Here is an 18,750-nt window from a genome sequence, read left to right as displayed (position 1 = left end):
CTCCGTCCATGGGATTTTCCAGGCAAGAGTACTGGAGTGGGTTGCCATTGCCTTTTCTGATAAATAGGTGAGTACTGTCAAAATATAAAGGCTACAATGGCTAGATAACATGCAAGACCTTGAAAGCCAGAGGAACAAATTTCACTCTAATTTTAATTGCAATTAACAATAAACTTGGGTGAACTCTTGGAGTTGGTGATGGACAGGGAGGCCTGGCGTTCTGCGATTCATGGGGTCACAAAGAGTTGGACACTACTGAGCGACTGAACTGGACTGAACAATGAACTTAGTTTAAAAAGTTATGAAAACTAATTTAAATACAAAAAAAAAAAACAGACTCAAAATCATCTGAAAGAAAAAGAATGCTTCCCAAGCCAGAAACTCTTAACTATATCTTTGGAATGTTCCAATGTGTCAAAAGTGTGTTAATCATTAGATAACTGAACAACAGGGAAGTATAGGAAAATGAAGTTTGCTCTGTTGACTTAGAATCTAGAGACATTGAACCTCACATAATATTTATGTTCAGGCCATATCTATCTTTCCCATGAAGAGGACGAATAAGCCATGTCTGAACTTACTGTCAAGATGCTATCTTGGCATGACTGAATCCAGCTACCTGCCTTGTAACAGTTTGCTTCCTCTACTTTTACTTGATTGATATAAGGAAAGCATGTATTACTCACAAAGACATGAAAATTCATGTTATAAATCCCAATGTAAATTAATAAACAATTACATTGATTTCTATTTTTAGGCTTGTGTGCCTTTTATTTTGACCAAAATAAGTCTTCAAGAGTCAATCTCAACCTACAAACAAATGGGCCACATTCTGAAACTAACTAATTTGATCAAGGCCCTGTTTGCTGAGGTCTAAATAGTGCTGGAGTTATTTCTCCACTGATCTCCAGTAGCATACTGGGCACCTACTGACCTGGGGAGTTCCTCTTTCAGTATCCTTTCATTTTGCCTTTTCATATTGTTCATGGGTTCTCAAGGCAAGAATACTAAAGTGGTTTGCCATTCCCTTTTGCAGTGGACCACTTTCTGTCAGACCTCTCCATCATGACCCACGCATCTTGGTGGCCCCACAGGACACGGCTTAGTTTCATTTAGTTAGACCAGGCTGTGATCTGTGTGATCAGACTGGCTAGTTTTCTGTGATTATGGTTTCAGTGTGTCTGCCCTCTGATGCCCTCTCGCAACACTTACCAGCTTACGTGGGTTTTTCTTATCTTGGACGTGGGGTATCTCTTCACTGCTGCCCCAGCAAAGCACAGCCGCTGCTCCTTACCTTCAGCGAGGGGTATCTCCTTACCGCCACCCCTCCTGACCTTGAACGTGCCGGCTGCAATGGACCACGTCACATCACTTCATGGGAAATAGATGGGGAAACAGTGCAAACAATGTCAGACTTTTGGGGGGGGGGGAGCTCCAAAATCACTGCAGATGGTGACTGCAGCCATGAAATGAAAAGACACTTACTCCTTGGAAGAAAAGTTATGACCAATCTAGATAGCATATTCAAAAGCAGACATTACTTTGCTGACTAAGGTCCGTCTAGTCAAGGCTATGGTTTTACCTGTGGTCATGTCTGGATGTGAGAGTTGGACTGTGAAGAAAGCTGAGCGGCGAAGAATTGATGCTTTTGAACTGTGGTGTTGGAGAAGACTCTTGAGAGTCCCTTGGACTGCAAGGAGATCCAACCAGTCCATTCTGAAGGAGATCAGCCCTGGGATTTCTTTGGAAGGTATGATGCTAAAGCTGAAACTCCAGTACTTTGGCCACCTCATGTGAAGAGTTGACTCATTGGAAAAGACCCTGATGCTGGGAGGGATTGGGGGCAGGAGGAGAAGGGGACGACAGAGGATGAGATGGCTGGATGGCATCACCGACTCGATGGACATGAGTCTGAGTGAACTCCAGGAGTTGGTGATGGACAGGGAGGCCTGGCATGCTGGAATTCATGGGGTCGCAGAAAGTCAGACATGACTGAGCGACTGAACTGCACTGAACTGAAATAGTGCTGATTGGCATTACCTCTTTTGGCATTACTCCACTGATGTTTTTGTGTGCATGTAGTGGTGGGTGCTTAGGTATGTGTTCATGCATGCTAAGTTACCTCAGTCATGTCCAACTGTTTGCAACCTGGACTATAGCCTGCCAGCTCCTCTGTCCATGAGATACTCCTGACAAGAATACTGGAGTGGGTTGCCGTGCCCTCCTCCAAAGGATCTTCCCAACCCAGGGACTGAACCTGAGTCTCCTTCATTGGCAGGTGTGTTCTTTACTATTAGCACCATCAGGGAAGCCCTTTTAAATATATAGGTGCCAACAAGCATGCATGCGCACTAAGTCACTTCAGTCTCATCCTATTCTATGACCCTATGGACTGTAGCCCACTAGGCTCCTCTGTCCATGGGGTTCTCCAGGCAAGAATACTGGAATGAGTTGCCATGCTCTCCTCCAGGGATCTTCTTGACCCAAATATCAAACCTGAGTCTCCTGTGACTTCTGCATTGCAGGTGGATTCTTTACCACTGAGCCACAGAGGAAGTCTATAGGTGCCAATATAAATATTAGCTATTGTTATTGTATGAAATTTGGCTTTATTATGAGTGATACAGGAAAATCCCAAAGAATTTTGAACAAAGAGATTGCCATACACAATTTGCATTTTTACCAGTGTGCTTTGACTGCCATATTGGGAAGACACTGTCAGGAGCAGCAGTAGAATGATCAGTTAGGAGTCTGAAGTAAGCATTCAGGTGGAGATTACATTGCCTTACACCAGGGAGGTGGTAGCAAGGGGTCCACCTGTAAATAAATGTTTAACACCAAGTGGATTTTCTAACAGGATGTGGAATTTGTGAGCTGTTGGTGTGTGTATGAGCGTGCATGCATGCACATGCTCTTGTACGTGCTAATTTCTGAATGTGAGTATCTGTGTGGAAGGATGTGAAAGCCAGACAAGAAGAGTCTTTATGTTGAGTTTGGTCAATTCCTTTGTCCATCACACTAACTGCCTCAGAATTCTTGCTCTAAAATGAGGATAACTGTACCTCCCTGGTGGTCCTGTGGTTAAGAAAGCATCTGCCAATGTAGGGGATACAGGCTTAATCCCTGATAAGTCCAGAAAGATTCCATGCCACTGAGCAATTAAGCCCATGGGCCACAACTGCTGAGCCTAAGCACCGCAGCTGCTGAAGCCTGTGTACCCTGGAGTCCGTGCTCCGCAGCCAGAGAAATCACAGTGAGAGGCCTAAGCACCACAGCTGGAAAGTAGCCCTTGCTTGCTGCTACTAGAAAAAGCCTACATGCATCAGTGAAGGACTAGGACAGCCAAAATTAAATAAATAAAATAAAATGAAGATGCTGGGTGGGTAGGTAGAAAAATCAGAAAATATCTCTGGAGCATGTTCACACATTCAAATTTTAGCCAAAGTGACATGAACAGTGACAGCACTTCGTGGCTGCTGATCAGAGGCCTAGAAAGTAAGACATTTTCCCCTGAGAGCAGCAGCGCCTAGACAGGCCTGAGATGGTTCCTAAAGTCGGGCGTTCCCTGGTGTCATCCCCAGTCAGATCTGCCCAGCATGTCACAGGCCCTTTGTCAGCAGATGCCGTGGGTACCCTAAAATGGGTAACAATGTTTTCCTGTTCCTGTTTCATGCCCCCCTCTTTCATCCTTATATCTCAGTCCATAACCACAGAACCCTGTAAAGAGGATGTGCACTATGTGGAATCTTAAAATCATGAGACCTAGGACTTGCTTGGTGTACAGTAGATAAGAATTTGCCTGCGAAAGCAAGGAACATGGGTTTGACCCTGGTCTGGGAATATTCCACATGCTGCAAAGCAACTAAACCTGACAACCCTGGCTACTCAGCCTGCACCAGACTACTGAAGTCCACACTCTGTTACTACTTAAGCCCATGCACCCAAGAGCATGTGCTCCACCAGGAGAAGACACTGCAATGAGAAGTCCACACACTACAATGAAGAGCACAATTTCATCTCTGATTTGACCCCCCCTAAAACCTTTGACTTAAAAATGAGAAACTTTTCTTTAACTTGTTGATTCCAGATGTACATAGCAATTCAATTTTCTTTTAAACGTGGATGCTGCTAGCATGGTTTCCTTGTTGTTAAGATCCATTAAAAAGAAGGCTCCAAAGTTCCTTACTCTTCAATATTGCCATTTCAGCCTGAGATCTTTTGCATTTAGGAAGAGATGTTAAATGAGTCAACTTACTCTTTTTAAATTCTCACCTGACATTAACTTTTGTTAAAAGTCAAAGTAGGGAATTGTCTTGAGACTTTTTTTTTTTTTTCATTTCCCTGGGACATTTAAAGATGACATTATATACCAAACTGACAAGGGTAGCTGATTTTTCACAATGTCAGGGCTTATAAGTAGTAATTTTTTTTTCAGTCCTGGCTGTCTGCTTTCAAAATGATGTTCTAAACTGTTAAACCACCTTACTTTTTTTGTCAATTAGCAGTGCAAAAACTCGTGAGTAATGTCTAGATGGTATATTCTTGTTTGTGAATTTTTAATTTTAAGAGTGCCCTCCACAGTGTACACCAAAATTTATTATCTATTCTATTCTATCCCAGGCAGTTTTGTTTTTTTTTTTTTCCATTGTCTTTCCTGTTTACCTGAATTTCTCAGAATACACAAACACATTATTCATCAGTGATTTGGCCTATGCTATCCTCCTTTTCTTTTCTGACTTTTGTCTTCTTGTCTTCTGGACAATTGTCTATACTACTTATCTTTACCACCCATTTCATACCAAGGGCTTCATCATCTGATCTCATAAAAACCTTGAACACGCTCATTTACAGTCACTTGTTAGATGTGTTACTTTCAGAATCTCCCCAACGAGATTCAGGTTTGGGAAAGGGATAGGTCAAAGTTGTATATTGTCACCTTTCTTGTTTAACCTCTACACAGAGTACATCATGAGAAATGCAGTGCTGAATGAAGCATAAGCTGGAATCAAAATTCCTGGAAGAAATATCAACAACCTCAGATATGCAGATAACACCACCCTTATGGCAGAAAGCAAAGAGTAACTATATACCTCTTGATGAAAGTGAAAGAAGAGAATGAAAAAGCTGGCTTAAAATTCAGCAGGCAAAAAATGGAGATCATGGCATCTGGTCCCATCACTTGATTGCAAAGAGATGGGGAAACGATGGAAATAGTGACAGACTTTATTTTCCTGGGCTCCAAAGTCACTGAAGATGGAGACTGCAGCCATGAAATTAAAAGACGCTTGCTCCTTGGAAGAAAAGTTATGACAAACCTAGACAGCTTATTAAAAAGCAGAGACATTGCTTGGCTGACAAAGGTCCATCTACTCAAAGCTATGGTTTTTCCAGTAGTCGTGTATGGATATGAGAGTTGGATCATAAAGAAAGCTGACTGCCAAAGAACTGATGCTATTGAACTGTGATGTTAGAGAAGACTCTCGAGGTTCCCTTGGAATGCAAGGAGATCAAACCAGTCAAACCTGAAGGATATCAGTCCTGAATATTCATTGGAAGGACTGATGCTGAAGCTGAAACTTCAATACTTTGGCCACCTGATGTGAAGAACCGACTCATTGGAAAAGACCCTGATGCTGGGAAAGATTGAAGGTAAGAAAAGGGGATGGCATAGGATGAAACAGTTGAATGCCATCACCAACTTGATGGACATGAATTTGAGCAAGCTCCAGGAGTTGGTGATGGACAGGGAAGCCTGGCATGCTGCAGTCCATGGATCACAAAGAATCGTACACAACTGAGCCAATGAACTAAACTGAACTGAGATTCACAATTAGGATGCAAGAGGGAACAAAGATTACTCAAAATTCATATGTCATTTCCAGAATCCAGGACAGAAGGTTGTGTCCTTCTTGTAGATCTTTATAAGATGATAGAGGGAACTAGGATAACAAGAGGTCAGGGTAGAAAGAGCAATAGGGACAGTAAAATGCCTAAAGAAAATTTTAAACAGAGCTGTCTTTAGGCAGAAGAACTTAATGGATCTAAGTGAGTTTCTGGACAATTAAAAAAAAGAGAAGACATTTCCAAGAAAGGTTAAATAACATAATTTATTTAAAAAAAAAAAAGCATACCAATGATCTAACTCCCCAATCAAGCTGCAACTTGAATTCTTTAAGGGAAAGTAAGACTAAGGAGCAGAGCCTGTTTTCCAATAACATCAGCTGTTTACAACCTCTTCTGTCTGGGGTCCAAGATATTGATATATTTTCTCAAGGTCTCAACTAGCCCTTCATTTCTTTATGTCTTCAGTGTTTTGCCCTCCCATGTGTCCATCTGAGTAAGAGACAGTGAAATAATTCAAATACACCAGTGCAATGAAAATAAATGTCTTTATTAAGCAGAGGCCAGATGCTCAAAATGCTTCATAATTTTTCCATATTCAATTTTTGGGCTCTGAGGATAGAAACACTTTTCCTGGAAAGCAGGAAAGGGAGCTTAGTGATATCTGTGGGCCAGGGCACTAGCCACACCAGCCACCACCTTCTGAAACTCAGCCTGCAGCTCCGGGGTGAATTCCTTGCCAAAGTGGCGAGCCAGCACAACCACTAGCACATTGCCCAGGAGCTGTGTGGAAAAGACATTAAGCAAGGGCAGGGTTAGTGCTGGTGAGTGAAGTGAAAGTCGCACAGTTGTGTCTGACTCTTTGCAACCCCATGGACTATACATCTTCCCAACCCAGGGATTGAACCCAGGTCTCCTGCACTGCAGGCAGATTCTATACCAGCTGAGCCACAAGGGAAGCCCCAAAATACTGGAGTGGGTAGCCTATCCCTTCTCCAGCCCTTCTCCCCAATCCACAAATCGAACTGGGATCTTGCGCATTGCCGGCAGACTCTTTACCAACTGAGCTATGAGGGAAGCCCAAGGTTACATCCAAGGTATTTCAGATTCATCCCAAGCTGTGCCCCTAGGATTTTAGCGCAAAGATGACTGAAGTATAGATGCTGCTGCTGATGGGAAGCTGCCTATATCAGGCTGAATTTATATCTAGAAATGTTTCTCTCTTTCTACCTTAATCCAGAACCCATTATCATTTTTATTATTTTGAATCATTTCAAAAAGCAATGCAACATTTTATCCCTTGGAAGAAACAGACAAGGGGAAAATATTAGATACCATTTTTAAAGTTGATAAAAGAAGAATTTTTTTTCAAATTAAACTCTCAAAATAAAAAGTATAATTAAAAAGAGGACATTTCAGACAACAGAGAACAAGAATGAATCAGAGGAAATGATGGTTGTGAGCAAAGAGGTTAAAAGAGTCTAAACAGTCCTGAGGAGTCCTTAGCACTCTAACCAGAATACATCTTCTCCATTCTAAACCACGTCCTGCCATTCAGCCCTCTCCCCATGACATGAGCTTGACCATAAAAAGAAGAAGGAGAATATTGAGGATTCCACAAACTCACCCTGAAGTTCTCAGGATCCACATGCAGCTTATCACAGTGCAGCTCACTCAGCTCAGCAAAGGTGCCCTTGAGGTCGTCAAGATGCTGCACGCCGTTACTAAAGGAGTCTAGCACCTTCTTACCATGGGCCTTCACCTTAGGGTTGCCCAAAATGGCATCAGCAGAGGACAAGTCCCCAAAGTGCTCAAAGAACCTCTGAGTCCAGGGGTAGACAACCAGCAGCCTAAGGGGTAAAAAGGGCACAAGGTCAAGGGAACTCGGCAGCTTTCAGAATCTCTGAGGGGGACGGCTCTGTCCTCACACGCCCAGGTGCCTTTCACTCTCCTTAAATCTGTGTTGTAAGTGGGATACCTACCTGCCCAGGGCCTCAGCACCAACTTCGTCCACTTTCACCTTGCTCCAGAAGCCAGTGATTAGGGCCTTATTCGGCATGGTGTCTGTTTGTGTAGTTGCTAGTGAACACGGTTGTGTCAGAAGCAAGTGTAAGCAGCAGCTGGCCCGGCTCTTCCTTTTATGCCCAGCCCTGCCTCCTGCCCTCCCTGCTTCTGTGAGCAGATTGGCTCAGGCCAAGTTGTGGTTCCACAGGGTGAGGCTTGAAGGATGATAGTCATACTTCTCCTTGGTCTTCCTGGTACTGACTTTAGACCTTCAGCCCTCTTTCTGAGCATCTCAATGTCTCAGTCATTTCAGCAATACACATTGCTACTAAAATCATCTTCCTTAGCAAGTTTGCTTGTAGAGATTTTAGAATCACAACGAGGTAATCTCTTGGAAAACACTTCCTCAATTTTTTTATTACACAAATTAAGAATCTGGGCTCCAGAAAGTGGAAAGGATTTGTACACTATGATTCAACTTAAGACTATGTGGATGGATCACCTCCTGTGCCTTCAGAATATGCAAAAGAATTACAAGGACACCATGGATAAAACTTCTGCCCCTGTTCTAAATATGCATCTCTTTTGTTCACTTGTTTGGAATTAAATCATTCTGGTATGAAAACAAATATTCATTTACTTACCTACTCATTCAATTTTTTCTTAATTTAATTTACGACCAAATGAATAATGATAGAAAAATAGAATAAGTGTGGATTGAGAGATCCTGTGAAATACTTACTCCATTAATCCATATGTGAAAACGTAGAGACCTCTCCATGTAGTAAGAAATACAAATAAGTAAAAATTCAATCATAACCCCAAAGTTTCAATAACCCTGAGAGAGGCAATGTGTTCAAAGACTAAATCAAGGCATATAATTTGTTTCCTCATGGACTGACCTGTGAAAGTGTCTGGAAGAACAGAGAAGCTTCTCCATGATTTAAAAGGGGGGATAAAAATGTGGAAAGACATTCCAGCTTTAATCAGATTGTTTGTTTTCTTCCTCTAAGCCTCTAATAATACTGTGCTCATAAGAATTACTTCTATTTTATTCATCATCCATAATTTTGTTTTCTCTATATACTTTATTTATACCTTCTTTTACTAAAATTTATTCTTCATTAACTACAGCTTTTCAAATATTTCTTCTCCCTTTGCCCCTCCTGCCACCCAGATAATAAATCCTGTTACCTTCTTAGGCAAGAAAAAACTTCTGAAGTATAGAGGTCTGTTTCTTACTACTAGAAGATTCAATGAATAAGACAAAAGCAACAAGCCTTTCTGAGCTCAGCAGAACTTCAGAGTTCCCTGAGGTTCCCCTACTTTCTACCATATGTACTTTCTGCATCTTTCCTTCTTATTCAATTTCTACTTCCTTTCAGTAAGGATAGGAGCATATATATTTACTTTCCATGATCGCTCTCTTTAGAACCTTCTCTGGATTCAGACACCTTGATGTCTAGAATCACCTTTCTCCCACCTTTGCCATCAGTGGCAAAACATGTCTAAAAAAATCTCTCTTGCTTTCAGCTCTATGTATCTGTAACTCCAACTAATATATTTTTAGGGGAACTAGAAGGAAAGGACTTCTGCATTTCTAATTGTTACCAAAAAATTCATAAATGTCCAGCTTCCGTTACTCCATCCTCCAAAATACATTTTCCGTCATTGCTAGGTAAATGAAGATTCCTCACCCCTTTGACCTGGTGCATTTCCATTCAAGCACTTGTGGACAAATTCATTCTGGTATTTTCAGACATGTAGAAAAGTCTTGGCTCTTGCCTGGATGTCTGGAAGTTAGGGCAGAATTATATGCCCACGAAAGATTACAGGGGCAAAAAATATAGCGTTTAAACATTTTCAATTTATATATACTCTTTTCTGCAACCTTCAAACAAAGAGGATCTAAGTATTGGTCTATGCTTAGAAAAAAATTTCCACATGTTGACTTCTGGGAAAAGAAATGTTTCAAATGCTTTCAGTGTTAAAAACAAAAAGCAAACAAAAAGTTACATTTGGTTTGACCTTTAGGTTTTGCATTTCAATTGATTAAATTGAAATCTCCATTAGCTTTATCATTGTTTTATATTTGTACTCTTTTAAACATCCTAATTTCCACCCCTGATATCAGAGGTCAGGCATATGTGAGTGAAAGGACTTCTTCTGGGAAACTTTGAACATGTCTCATCAAGATGCTTTTGTTATGGAAAACTCACAGAACTTGCTAAATAATAGTATAGTCTATTCCTATATTTCCTTGTAAAGGAGCCAAATTGTCAGGGCTACAATTTTTCTGTCTTTACTGGCAGAAATTACTTGTACTTACTTGTACTTAAAGACTTCCCGTATCATTTTTTATTTTCAGAGATGATTTCCCTAATTCATTTGCTTTGAATTAACTATTTTTAAATCTTTGATCTATAATATTATATCAGTTTCAGGTACACAGCATAGTGATTCAGTATTTTTAAGGACTATGCACCATTTAAAGTTGCAATAAATTATTGACTATGTTTTCTGTTCTGTACAATATATCCTTGTTGCTAATCTACTTTATACACAGTAGTTTCTTAATCCCCTACCCCTATGGTGCCCCTCCCCTCTCCCCATGGGTAAATACTAGTTTGTTCTCTATACCTGTGAGTTTGTTTCTGCTTTGTTATATTAATTTGTTTATTTTGCTTTTTGTGTTCCATGTAAAAGTTGCAACATACAAGATTTTGTCTTTCTTTGTCTGGTATTTCACCAAGCATAATATCCTACAGGTTCATCCAAGTTGTTGCAACTGGCATAATTTCATTCTTTTTTATACCTGAGTAATATGTAATATTCCAGTATACATATGTGTGTGTATGTATAAATATATACAAATTCTTCTACTGTGTCTTTTTTAGGTCTTCCTTTGCCATGAATGGTCTATGAGTCCCTCTTTTGTACTGATTGCTGCTGCAGCCACCATCATGCAAGTCTCAGAGCAAGAGTTGTTGCTATCTTTCAAGAAATTTTTTTTTTTTTCTTTTCCTTTATTCCAGTCTGGCAAGGTGATCTAATTCCTAATGTTCTATACCAGGATGGGCCTATTCTGAGTATAATTAAGAGGATGAATATTGACTGTCTTCAGAAGAATCATGACATTTCATTCAGAGATGTGTGGTTTCATCATTTGGTTCAAAAATTTCATCCAGCTAGAATTCTTTTGTATGTGCTCTGATATTAAATTTTTAATTACCCAAGTGGAATATTTCAGCGATCTAATCTATATTTTTCTGGGTAAAGTACCTATTTTTTTCAGTTATTTTCAATTCACATTTATTACAAGATAAAGTGGTTATTATTTACTCTTCTTCCCCAGATGTACAATATCTTAGTTACCTGTTTTAGCACTATTTCAAAAATAAAGTAAAATAAAATAAAACAACTACAACAAAATAAGTAAATTTTTGTGAAGAGCAGAACTCATAGAAACTGATGTCATAAACAGAATAGTTTAGGAATGATATAGTCTAATTCATGTTTAAAAAGGTCAGATTTCTTTCTAAAAACAGTAAAATCAATAGAGCCATAATTTTGATAAAATATATCCTAATTATTACAGGCCAGTTAGTGTCTGTTTATCAATTCCATAATAATATTTCCCCCACTGGGCTAAGATTTTAATTCTTTCAGAATTAGCTTTTATTTACCTCAAAAGTGGGCTATGGTCTTGATTTATCAAGAACAAAGATGCAGTCTTTCTCAAGTAAAATTTGAAAGTGTATGTCTGGAAAGGCAGAATCATGGCTTCAGACTGGGCATCCTTGACAGATACATAAGGCATTAATTCCCAAAGCCAACTTTCATGGCACTTCTCTGAGGCTTAAGGGATAGAAAATTTAGAATAGCATCCTAAATTCCCATGACATTTAACTGGCTGATTTTAAATGATTATGGAAATCAATGCACGACATTACTTCTCTCTCTCTCCCCTCTCCTCCCCTCTCCTCTTCTTCCCGACCCTCTCTCTCTCTCTCCTCTCCTTTCTTCCCTCTCTTCTTCTCTCCCTTCCTCTCTGTGTCTTCCTCTCTGCCTCTGCCCTTCTCTCCTTGCCTCTGATCTCTTTCCATCTTTTTTTCTTCCACACATACCCCATCTGCATTAACACATACTGAACGTGATCTATAAAGCAACACGACAGGGAAGAACTAGAAGTAACTATTGGGTAAATTATCAAATAAAATCAAATATTAAAGAATTAATTTTAGTCTTAGACTAAGCTTCACTTTAACAAGGAATGAAAACATATAACAAGCTGCCAAGTCTCTTTCCATTCCTTGACTTCCTCACTCCCAATGTGGAGACACCAACACCAGCAATACAGCAACTGTTTGAACTTGATGCAAGTCCTACCCCAGTGATGTTCTCTTTAATTCTCCAGTATTGGGATTTTCAGTCCCAACTTCTTTCCCAGACTGATTGGCCAGTTCCAAAGGTGAAGGAACAAAAGAGAGTACAGTCGTTCTTCAGATATTTTTAAAATTTTTTTGAACATTTAGAAGGAAGAAGGGTACTTTGTTTTCTCATTCAAGATTGTGAAACTCACAGTCTCCCCTTACACTCTTTCAAATCTTTTGAAAATCTCTTTGTCTTCAAATGTCTAATTTTATGATGACGTTTCTGTGCTCAAGAATGCAAAAGGAAACTTCCCAAAATTTTCCTGAGATGTCTCTGATTCCACGATGTGACCCTGTGGTTTTTAAACCTAGTGTTGGGGTGTAAAGGATTCTTAGTGCCTACTATGTAAAATGACATGGGAAAAAAACAAATATTTAAAAGCTCATTTGCCTTCAGATAATTCAAAATATAGTTGTGAAAAAGTGAACTGTAATGCATTGTCTATAACCTGGTAGTAAGATAGAATTGATGCTTTTGAACTGTGGTGTTGGAGAAGACTCTTGAGAGTTCCTTGGACTGAAAGGAGATCCAATCTAAAGGAGTCCATTCTTAAGGAGATCAGTCCTGGGTGTTCTTTGGAAGGAATGATGCTAAAGCTGAAACTCCAGTACTTTGGCCACCTCATGCGAAGAGTTGACTCATTGGAAAAGACTCTGATGCTGGGAGGTATTGCAGACAGGAGGAGAAGGGGACAACAGAGGATGAGATGGCTGGATGGCATCACTGACTCGATGGACATGAGTTTGAGTGAACTCTGGGAGTCGGTGATGGACAAGGAGGCCTGGCCTGAATTGAACTGAACTGAGTTGATATGACAACAATCTTTAAGACTAACTTTCTTTAAGGCCAGAGCTAATGATTAAACAACAAAGCGATTCATCTTGCTCAAGGGTATGTTTTTCCTTAACTTTATACTAATGATTATATAACAAAAATGCATCTTGCTTAAGGACCTGGTTCTCCTTCTTAAGATCCTTCTGACTAATCCTTGTTATCTTAAAATATATGTTGTGAGAGAGGGTTTGATGAGACCTTTCTATTGTTAGTATGGGATTCCCTGGTGGCTCAGATGGTAAAGCGTTTGCCTCTAATGAGGGAGACCAGGGTTCAATCCCCGGGTTGGGAAGATCCCCTGGAGATGGAAATGGCAACCCACTCCAGTACTCTTGCCTAGAAAATTCCATGGATACAGGAGCCTTGTGGGCTACAGTCCAAGGGGTGGCAAAGAGTTGGACACAACTGAACGACCTCACTCACTCACTCACTTCTATTGTTAGTAACCAATTGAAAAAGTATATAAGGTCTTGATAAGACTAGCTAGTGGGGCACTCTCCCGTTCCCCTTCTGATGTCTATGTCAGAAGCTTTCTCTGTCACTTTTTCACTGTAATAAAACTTCTGCCACACAAAAGCTGAGAGATCAACCCTCGTCTCTGGCTCCTGATCAAAATTGTCTCCTCTGGAGGCCACAAGTCTGACACTGTTTACTGCAAGCTATCACAATGTTCATCCCCTCAAAGAATTCAAATACGGCTCTGTAATGACCTCAGTCAGTTCAGTTCAGTCACTCAGTCATCTCCAACTCTCTGTAACCCCATGAGTCACAGCACACCAGGTCTCCCTGTGCATCACCAACTCCCAGAGTTCACTCAAACTAACATCCGTCGAGTCGGTGATGCCATCCAGCCATCTCATCCTCTGTCATCCCCTTCTCCTCCTGCCCCCAATCCCTCCTAGCATCAGGGTCTTTTCCAATGAGTCAACTCTTCACATGAAGTGGCCAAAGTACTGGAGTTTCAGCTTTAGCATCATTCCTTCCAAAGAAATCCCAGGGCTGATCTTTAGAATGGACTGGTTGGATCTCCTTGAAGTCCAAGGGACTCTCAAGAGTCTTCTCCAACACAACAGTTCAAAAGCATCAATTCTTCAGCACTCAGCTTTCTTCACAGTCCAACTCTCACATCCATACATGACCACTAGAAAAACCATAGCCTTGACTAGACGGACCTTTGTTGGCAAAGTAATGTCTCTGCTTTTGAATATACTATCTAGGTTGGTCATAACTTTCCTTCCAAGGAGTAAGCGTCTTTTAATTTTATGGCTGCAGTCACCATCTGCAGTGATTTTGGAGCCCCAAAAAATAAAGTCTGACACTGTTTCCACTGTTTCCCCATCTATTTCCCATGAAGTGATGGGACAAGATGCCATTATCTTCATTTTCTGAATGTTGAGCTTTAAGCCAACTTTTTCACTCTCCTCTTTCACTTTCATTAAGAGGCTTTTTAGTTCCTCTTCACTTTCTGTCATAAGGGTGGTGTCATCTGCATATCTGAGGTCATTGATATTTCTCCCGGCAATCTTGATTCCAGCCTGTGCTTCTTTCAGCCCAGCGTTTCTCATGATGTACTCTGCATAGAAGTTAAATAAGCAGGGTGACAATATACAGCCTTGACGTACTCCTTTTCCTATTTGGAACCAGTCTGTTGTTCCATGTCCAGTTACCTAGAGGGATACAAATTGGTGGGAAATGGGAGGGGGATTCAAATGGAAGGGGATATATGTACGCCATGATTAATTCCTGTTAATGTATGATGGTGATCAAACCAGTATTGTAAACCAATCATCAATCAATAAAAAATAAATTTCCTTTTTTTTTTTTAAAGAAAAAGGCCAGGATTCCAATGGTATTTATAGGTGAGGGCATTAGCCACACCAGCCACCGCCTTCTGATAGGCAACCAGGAACTCCAGGGTGAATTCCTTGCCAAAGTTTTGAACCAGTGTAATTACCAGTATTTTGCCAAGGAGCTGTGTGGAAGGGATAAAAAAAACAAAGACATAGTTAGCAGAGGCACCCAATTTGGACTAAAGAGTATTTCAGTCTCATCCCAAGCTGTGCCCCTAGAATATAAGTAGAAAGATGGGTGAAGAGTAGGTGTTACTACTGATGTGAAGCCACCCATATCAGCCTGAACTTGTTCTTAGAAATGTTTCTGCCTTTCTGCCTTAGTCTGTTATCATTTATTATTCTTTTGAACCATTTCAAGAAGCAATGCATCATTTTGTCTTCCTTTCTTTGAAAGGAAGAGATAAGGGGAAAGAATGAGATAACGTTTTAAGTGACTTAAAATATAAGTGACTTAAAATTTAAGTGACTTTAAACAGGCAAAATGTTGAAATAAAAAGAAGATATTGTAAGAAACAAACAGAAAAAAATAAGATTGGGTAAGAGGAAATGATGGCTGGGAACAAAGAAGGTAAAGGAAACTAAATGGTCCTGAGGAATCCATAGTGATGTAACCAGAATACCTCTTCTGCATTCTGAACTGTATCCTGCTGCTTAACTCTCTCCCCATGATAGAAACTTGACCACAAAGGAAAAAAAAAAAAAAAGATAGAGAACATTAAGATTCCTGTAGACTCACCCTGATGTTCTCAGGACTGACATGCAGATTCTTACAGTGCAACTCACTCAGCAAAGAAAAGACACCCTTGAGGTGGTCAACATACTTCAGGCCTTCAGTAAAGGAGTCTAGCACCTTATTGTCACGGGCCTTCACCTTAGCGTTGCCCATAATATCATCAGCAGAGGGCAAGTTCCCAAAGGACTCAAAGAACCTCTGAGTCCAGGGGTAGACAACCAGCAGCCTAGGGCGTGAAAACAGCATAAGAACAGAGGGAGTCAGTGCCTCAATCTCAGGCAATGGCTCTGTCCCCACACACCCAGCTGACATTCACTCTCCTTCAGCCTGCCTTGTAAGCTGAATACCTGCCTGCCTAGGGTTTCAACACCAACTTCAGCCACCCTCATCTTGCTCCACAGGGCAGTGACAAGTAGCCTTCTCCTCTAGAGTTAGATGCACCATGATGTGTGTTTACCCAGCTGCAAGTTGTGTCAAAAGCAGGTGTAAGCAGCAGGGGCCCTGGTCTTCCTTGTGAGCCCCACCCAGCCTCCTGCCCTCTCTGCTTCTGAGAGTAGATTAGCCCAGGGCATAACACAAGTTCATTGGTTTGGGGGAATGTAAGATGCACTCCTCTTCCTCAGTGCCCTTCATCTGTGATTGGCTGATCCAGTGCGTCTAGACTCAGAAACTCTGCTCTCCCTGCTCTTACCTCTTAGCCTCATTTCCTTCATCCATCTATTGCCTCTACAAATGTATTTCTAGTCTCATTTATGCATAAATGTTTTAGTCTAATTTTGAGTAATGCATCTTACAGTTTAAGCCTATGAATTATAGTTTATCTATGAATTTAAAAAGTTGAATTAATAGGTAAGAAAACTAAGACCTAGAAAGGATATATTTTATCAAGTTGACTTTGTATGGAGCTCACTTTGTTTCTGGAAATATTTGTAAGAGGTTGAAATGGATAAATATTTTGTCTTAGATTTAACTTGCTTTCTTCCTCCTTGTATAAATACTTTGATCCACAAAAATCTTTTTTCACCCATCCCTTTATTGAACTAAATCTCAATCAAGTTAGTGAAAAATAATAAATATTGTCTTTCTAGCAGCTACTGAACTAGGTTTATGGAGCATAAATGATAATGGGAACAATTTCATGAGAAATAAAGAAAAATATTGGATTCTTATGATATGACTGCAGAGAAAATGCAGAGGAATTGAAAGCAAGATTTATCTTATTCAGCTTGATAAAGTCTGACAGGATTTCTGGGAAAACACTAAGTGCAGAAATTTCCACCTCTGCATCCTCAGGAAAAAAGTGAAAATGGACCCAGTAATGAAGACTCAAATCAAATTTCATTTTTCTCGATTTAAAATAATACTACAATGATATACATATGTACACCCACCAGCATACTTGGAAAGAAGGAAAGCAGGAAGAAAAGAAGAAGAAAGGGAGGAAGGGAGGAAGGATGGATGGAAGAAGGGCCTAGGAGAAGGGAAAATAATGTAACAAAAGGGAAGGATGAGGGAAAAGACTATACAGAAGAGGAGAGCTTGACAATTCCAACATTTTGCAAACCTGTAGATAAAGAAAAAAGTTCATACTTTGGTAATGATAATATAAAACAGTATAATTGATTTTGAAAATATTTGTTGGTGTCTACTGAAGCAGAGGGGCTTCCCTGGTAGCTCAGCTAGCTGGTAAAGAATCGACCTGCAGTGCAGGAGATCTCAGTTCAATTCCTGGTTCAGGAAGATCCTCTGGAGAAGGGATAGGCTACCCACTCCACTATTCTTGGGCTTCCGTGTTGGCTCAACTGGTAAAGAACCTGCCTACAATGTGGGAGACCTGGATTCAATCCCTGGGTTGGTAAGATCCCCTGAAGAAGGGAAAGGCTACCCACTCCAGTATTCTGGCCTGGGGAATTCCATGGACTGTGTACTTCACGGGGTCACAAAGAGTCGGACATGACTGAGTGACATTCGCTTTCACTTACTGAAGCAGAAGATGTGCAACACCTATGACCTGGCAATTGAAAAGCATGTTTGTGTGCATCGAAAGATGTGTATAGGAATGCTTATAGCATCCATATGCATCAGAATCTCAATTCAGTAGCAATTTTAATGTTGCTAATTTAGTGGAGCAGATAAATTTTGGTACAGTAAAATGATGAAATGTTTACAGCAATGGTAAGAATCTGCATCACATGCTGTAATACAGATTTATTGTATAACATAATGCTGTTTAAAAATTACCAGGGACAATAATTCAAATTATGTGATTTATATATAGAAAGGTATGCAGTGTGACTGTGATTCAGATGACAGGGAAATGTTTTGTGATAGGAAGATGCTATGAATGATTTTTATGCTATGTTACAGATTTTTTTCCCTTAACCTGAAAGTCAAGTAGAACTATTGAGAAATTCAAGGAATGGAGTGACATGACTGATTTGTAGTTTTTAAAAATTATTGTGCCTTCAGTGTATATATGAATATAGGAATAGGATAAGTGAGAGACATATAGAATGATACTGCAGTAGGAAGGAAAATATAATTGTCATCTCTGTTTCCAGTCTTGAGCAACTGATGATACCATAATCTTTAAGATGTTATGGGGCTTCCCTGGTGGCTCAGATATGAAAGAATCTTCCTACAATATGAGAGACAGAGGTTCGATCCCTGGGCCAGGAAGATCTGGAGAAGGGAATGGCAACTTATTCCAATATTCCTGCTTGGAGAACTCCAACAGAAGAAACACCATCTCTATTTTCAGACTTCAGCAATTAATGATGTCATAGTCATGAAGATGGGGAACATGAAAAGAAGGCTCAGTTAGCAGAAATACATTAGAAAATGATCAGGAGTTCAGTTTGGGACATACTGTATTTGAGTCACCTTTGAGCAATCCAAGATGGGATATTAAATAGTTAGATAGCTAGATATGAAGCTCGGAAACAATGGAATCAATTCAAGAGTATACAATGAAACAGGGCACAGAAAACTAGATCATAGAACATCATACAAACTACTACGACTACCTTGGCAAAATGACAGACAACACAC

At 40.2% G+C, this 18,750-nt stretch overlaps 2 protein-coding genes across 2 annotated transcripts; both read right to left on the bottom strand.

Annotated features, from left to right (window-relative positions):
* Positions 1–6,377: 6,377 nt before the first annotated feature.
* Positions 6,378–7,934, bottom strand: LOC128060478 (hemoglobin subunit beta-C). Its single transcript, XM_052652883.1, has 3 exons — positions 7,824–7,934; positions 7,469–7,691; positions 6,378–6,624 (listed from the first exon to the last, which is right to left on the bottom strand). The coding sequence occupies exons 1-3, from the start codon at positions 7,898–7,900 to the stop codon at positions 6,496–6,498; spliced, it is 429 nt and encodes a 142-aa protein (XP_052508843.1). The 5' UTR covers positions 7,901–7,934; the 3' UTR covers positions 6,378–6,495.
* A 7,001-nt stretch (positions 7,935–14,935) lies between these two features.
* LOC128059876 (hemoglobin subunit beta-like) lies at positions 14,936–16,143 on the bottom strand. Its single transcript, XM_052652147.1, is given in 4 exon segments — positions 14,936–15,085; positions 15,703–15,925; positions 16,051–16,115; positions 16,117–16,143. Coding segments are annotated over 4 exon segments (465 nt in total).
* Positions 16,144–18,750: the final 2,607 nt, after the last annotated feature.

The sequence above is a fragment of the Budorcas taxicolor genome, chromosome 15 (assembly GCF_023091745.1).
Source record: "Budorcas taxicolor isolate Tak-1 chromosome 15, Takin1.1, whole genome shotgun sequence".
Taxonomy (NCBI): Eukaryota; Metazoa; Chordata; class Mammalia; order Artiodactyla; family Bovidae; genus Budorcas; species Budorcas taxicolor.
Note: the sequence above shows the minus strand (reverse complement) of the source record. Positions and strands in the feature narration are given on the sequence as shown.

Bases quoted from the DNA above. Each gene is read 5' to 3' on its own strand.
- LOC128060478 (XM_052652883.1), bottom strand. From the start codon at position 7,900: ATGCCGAATAAGGCCCTAATCACTGGCTTCTGGAGCAAGGTGAAAGTG. The intron at 7,692-7,823 runs GTAGGTATCCCA...TTTACCCCTTAG, and splicing joins GGTGCTGAGGCCCTGGGCAG to GCTGCTGGTTGTCTACCCCT. The intron at 6,625-7,468 runs GTGAGTTTGTGG...TTTTCCACACAG, and splicing joins TGGATCCTGAGAACTTCAGG to CTCCTGGGCAATGTGCTAGT.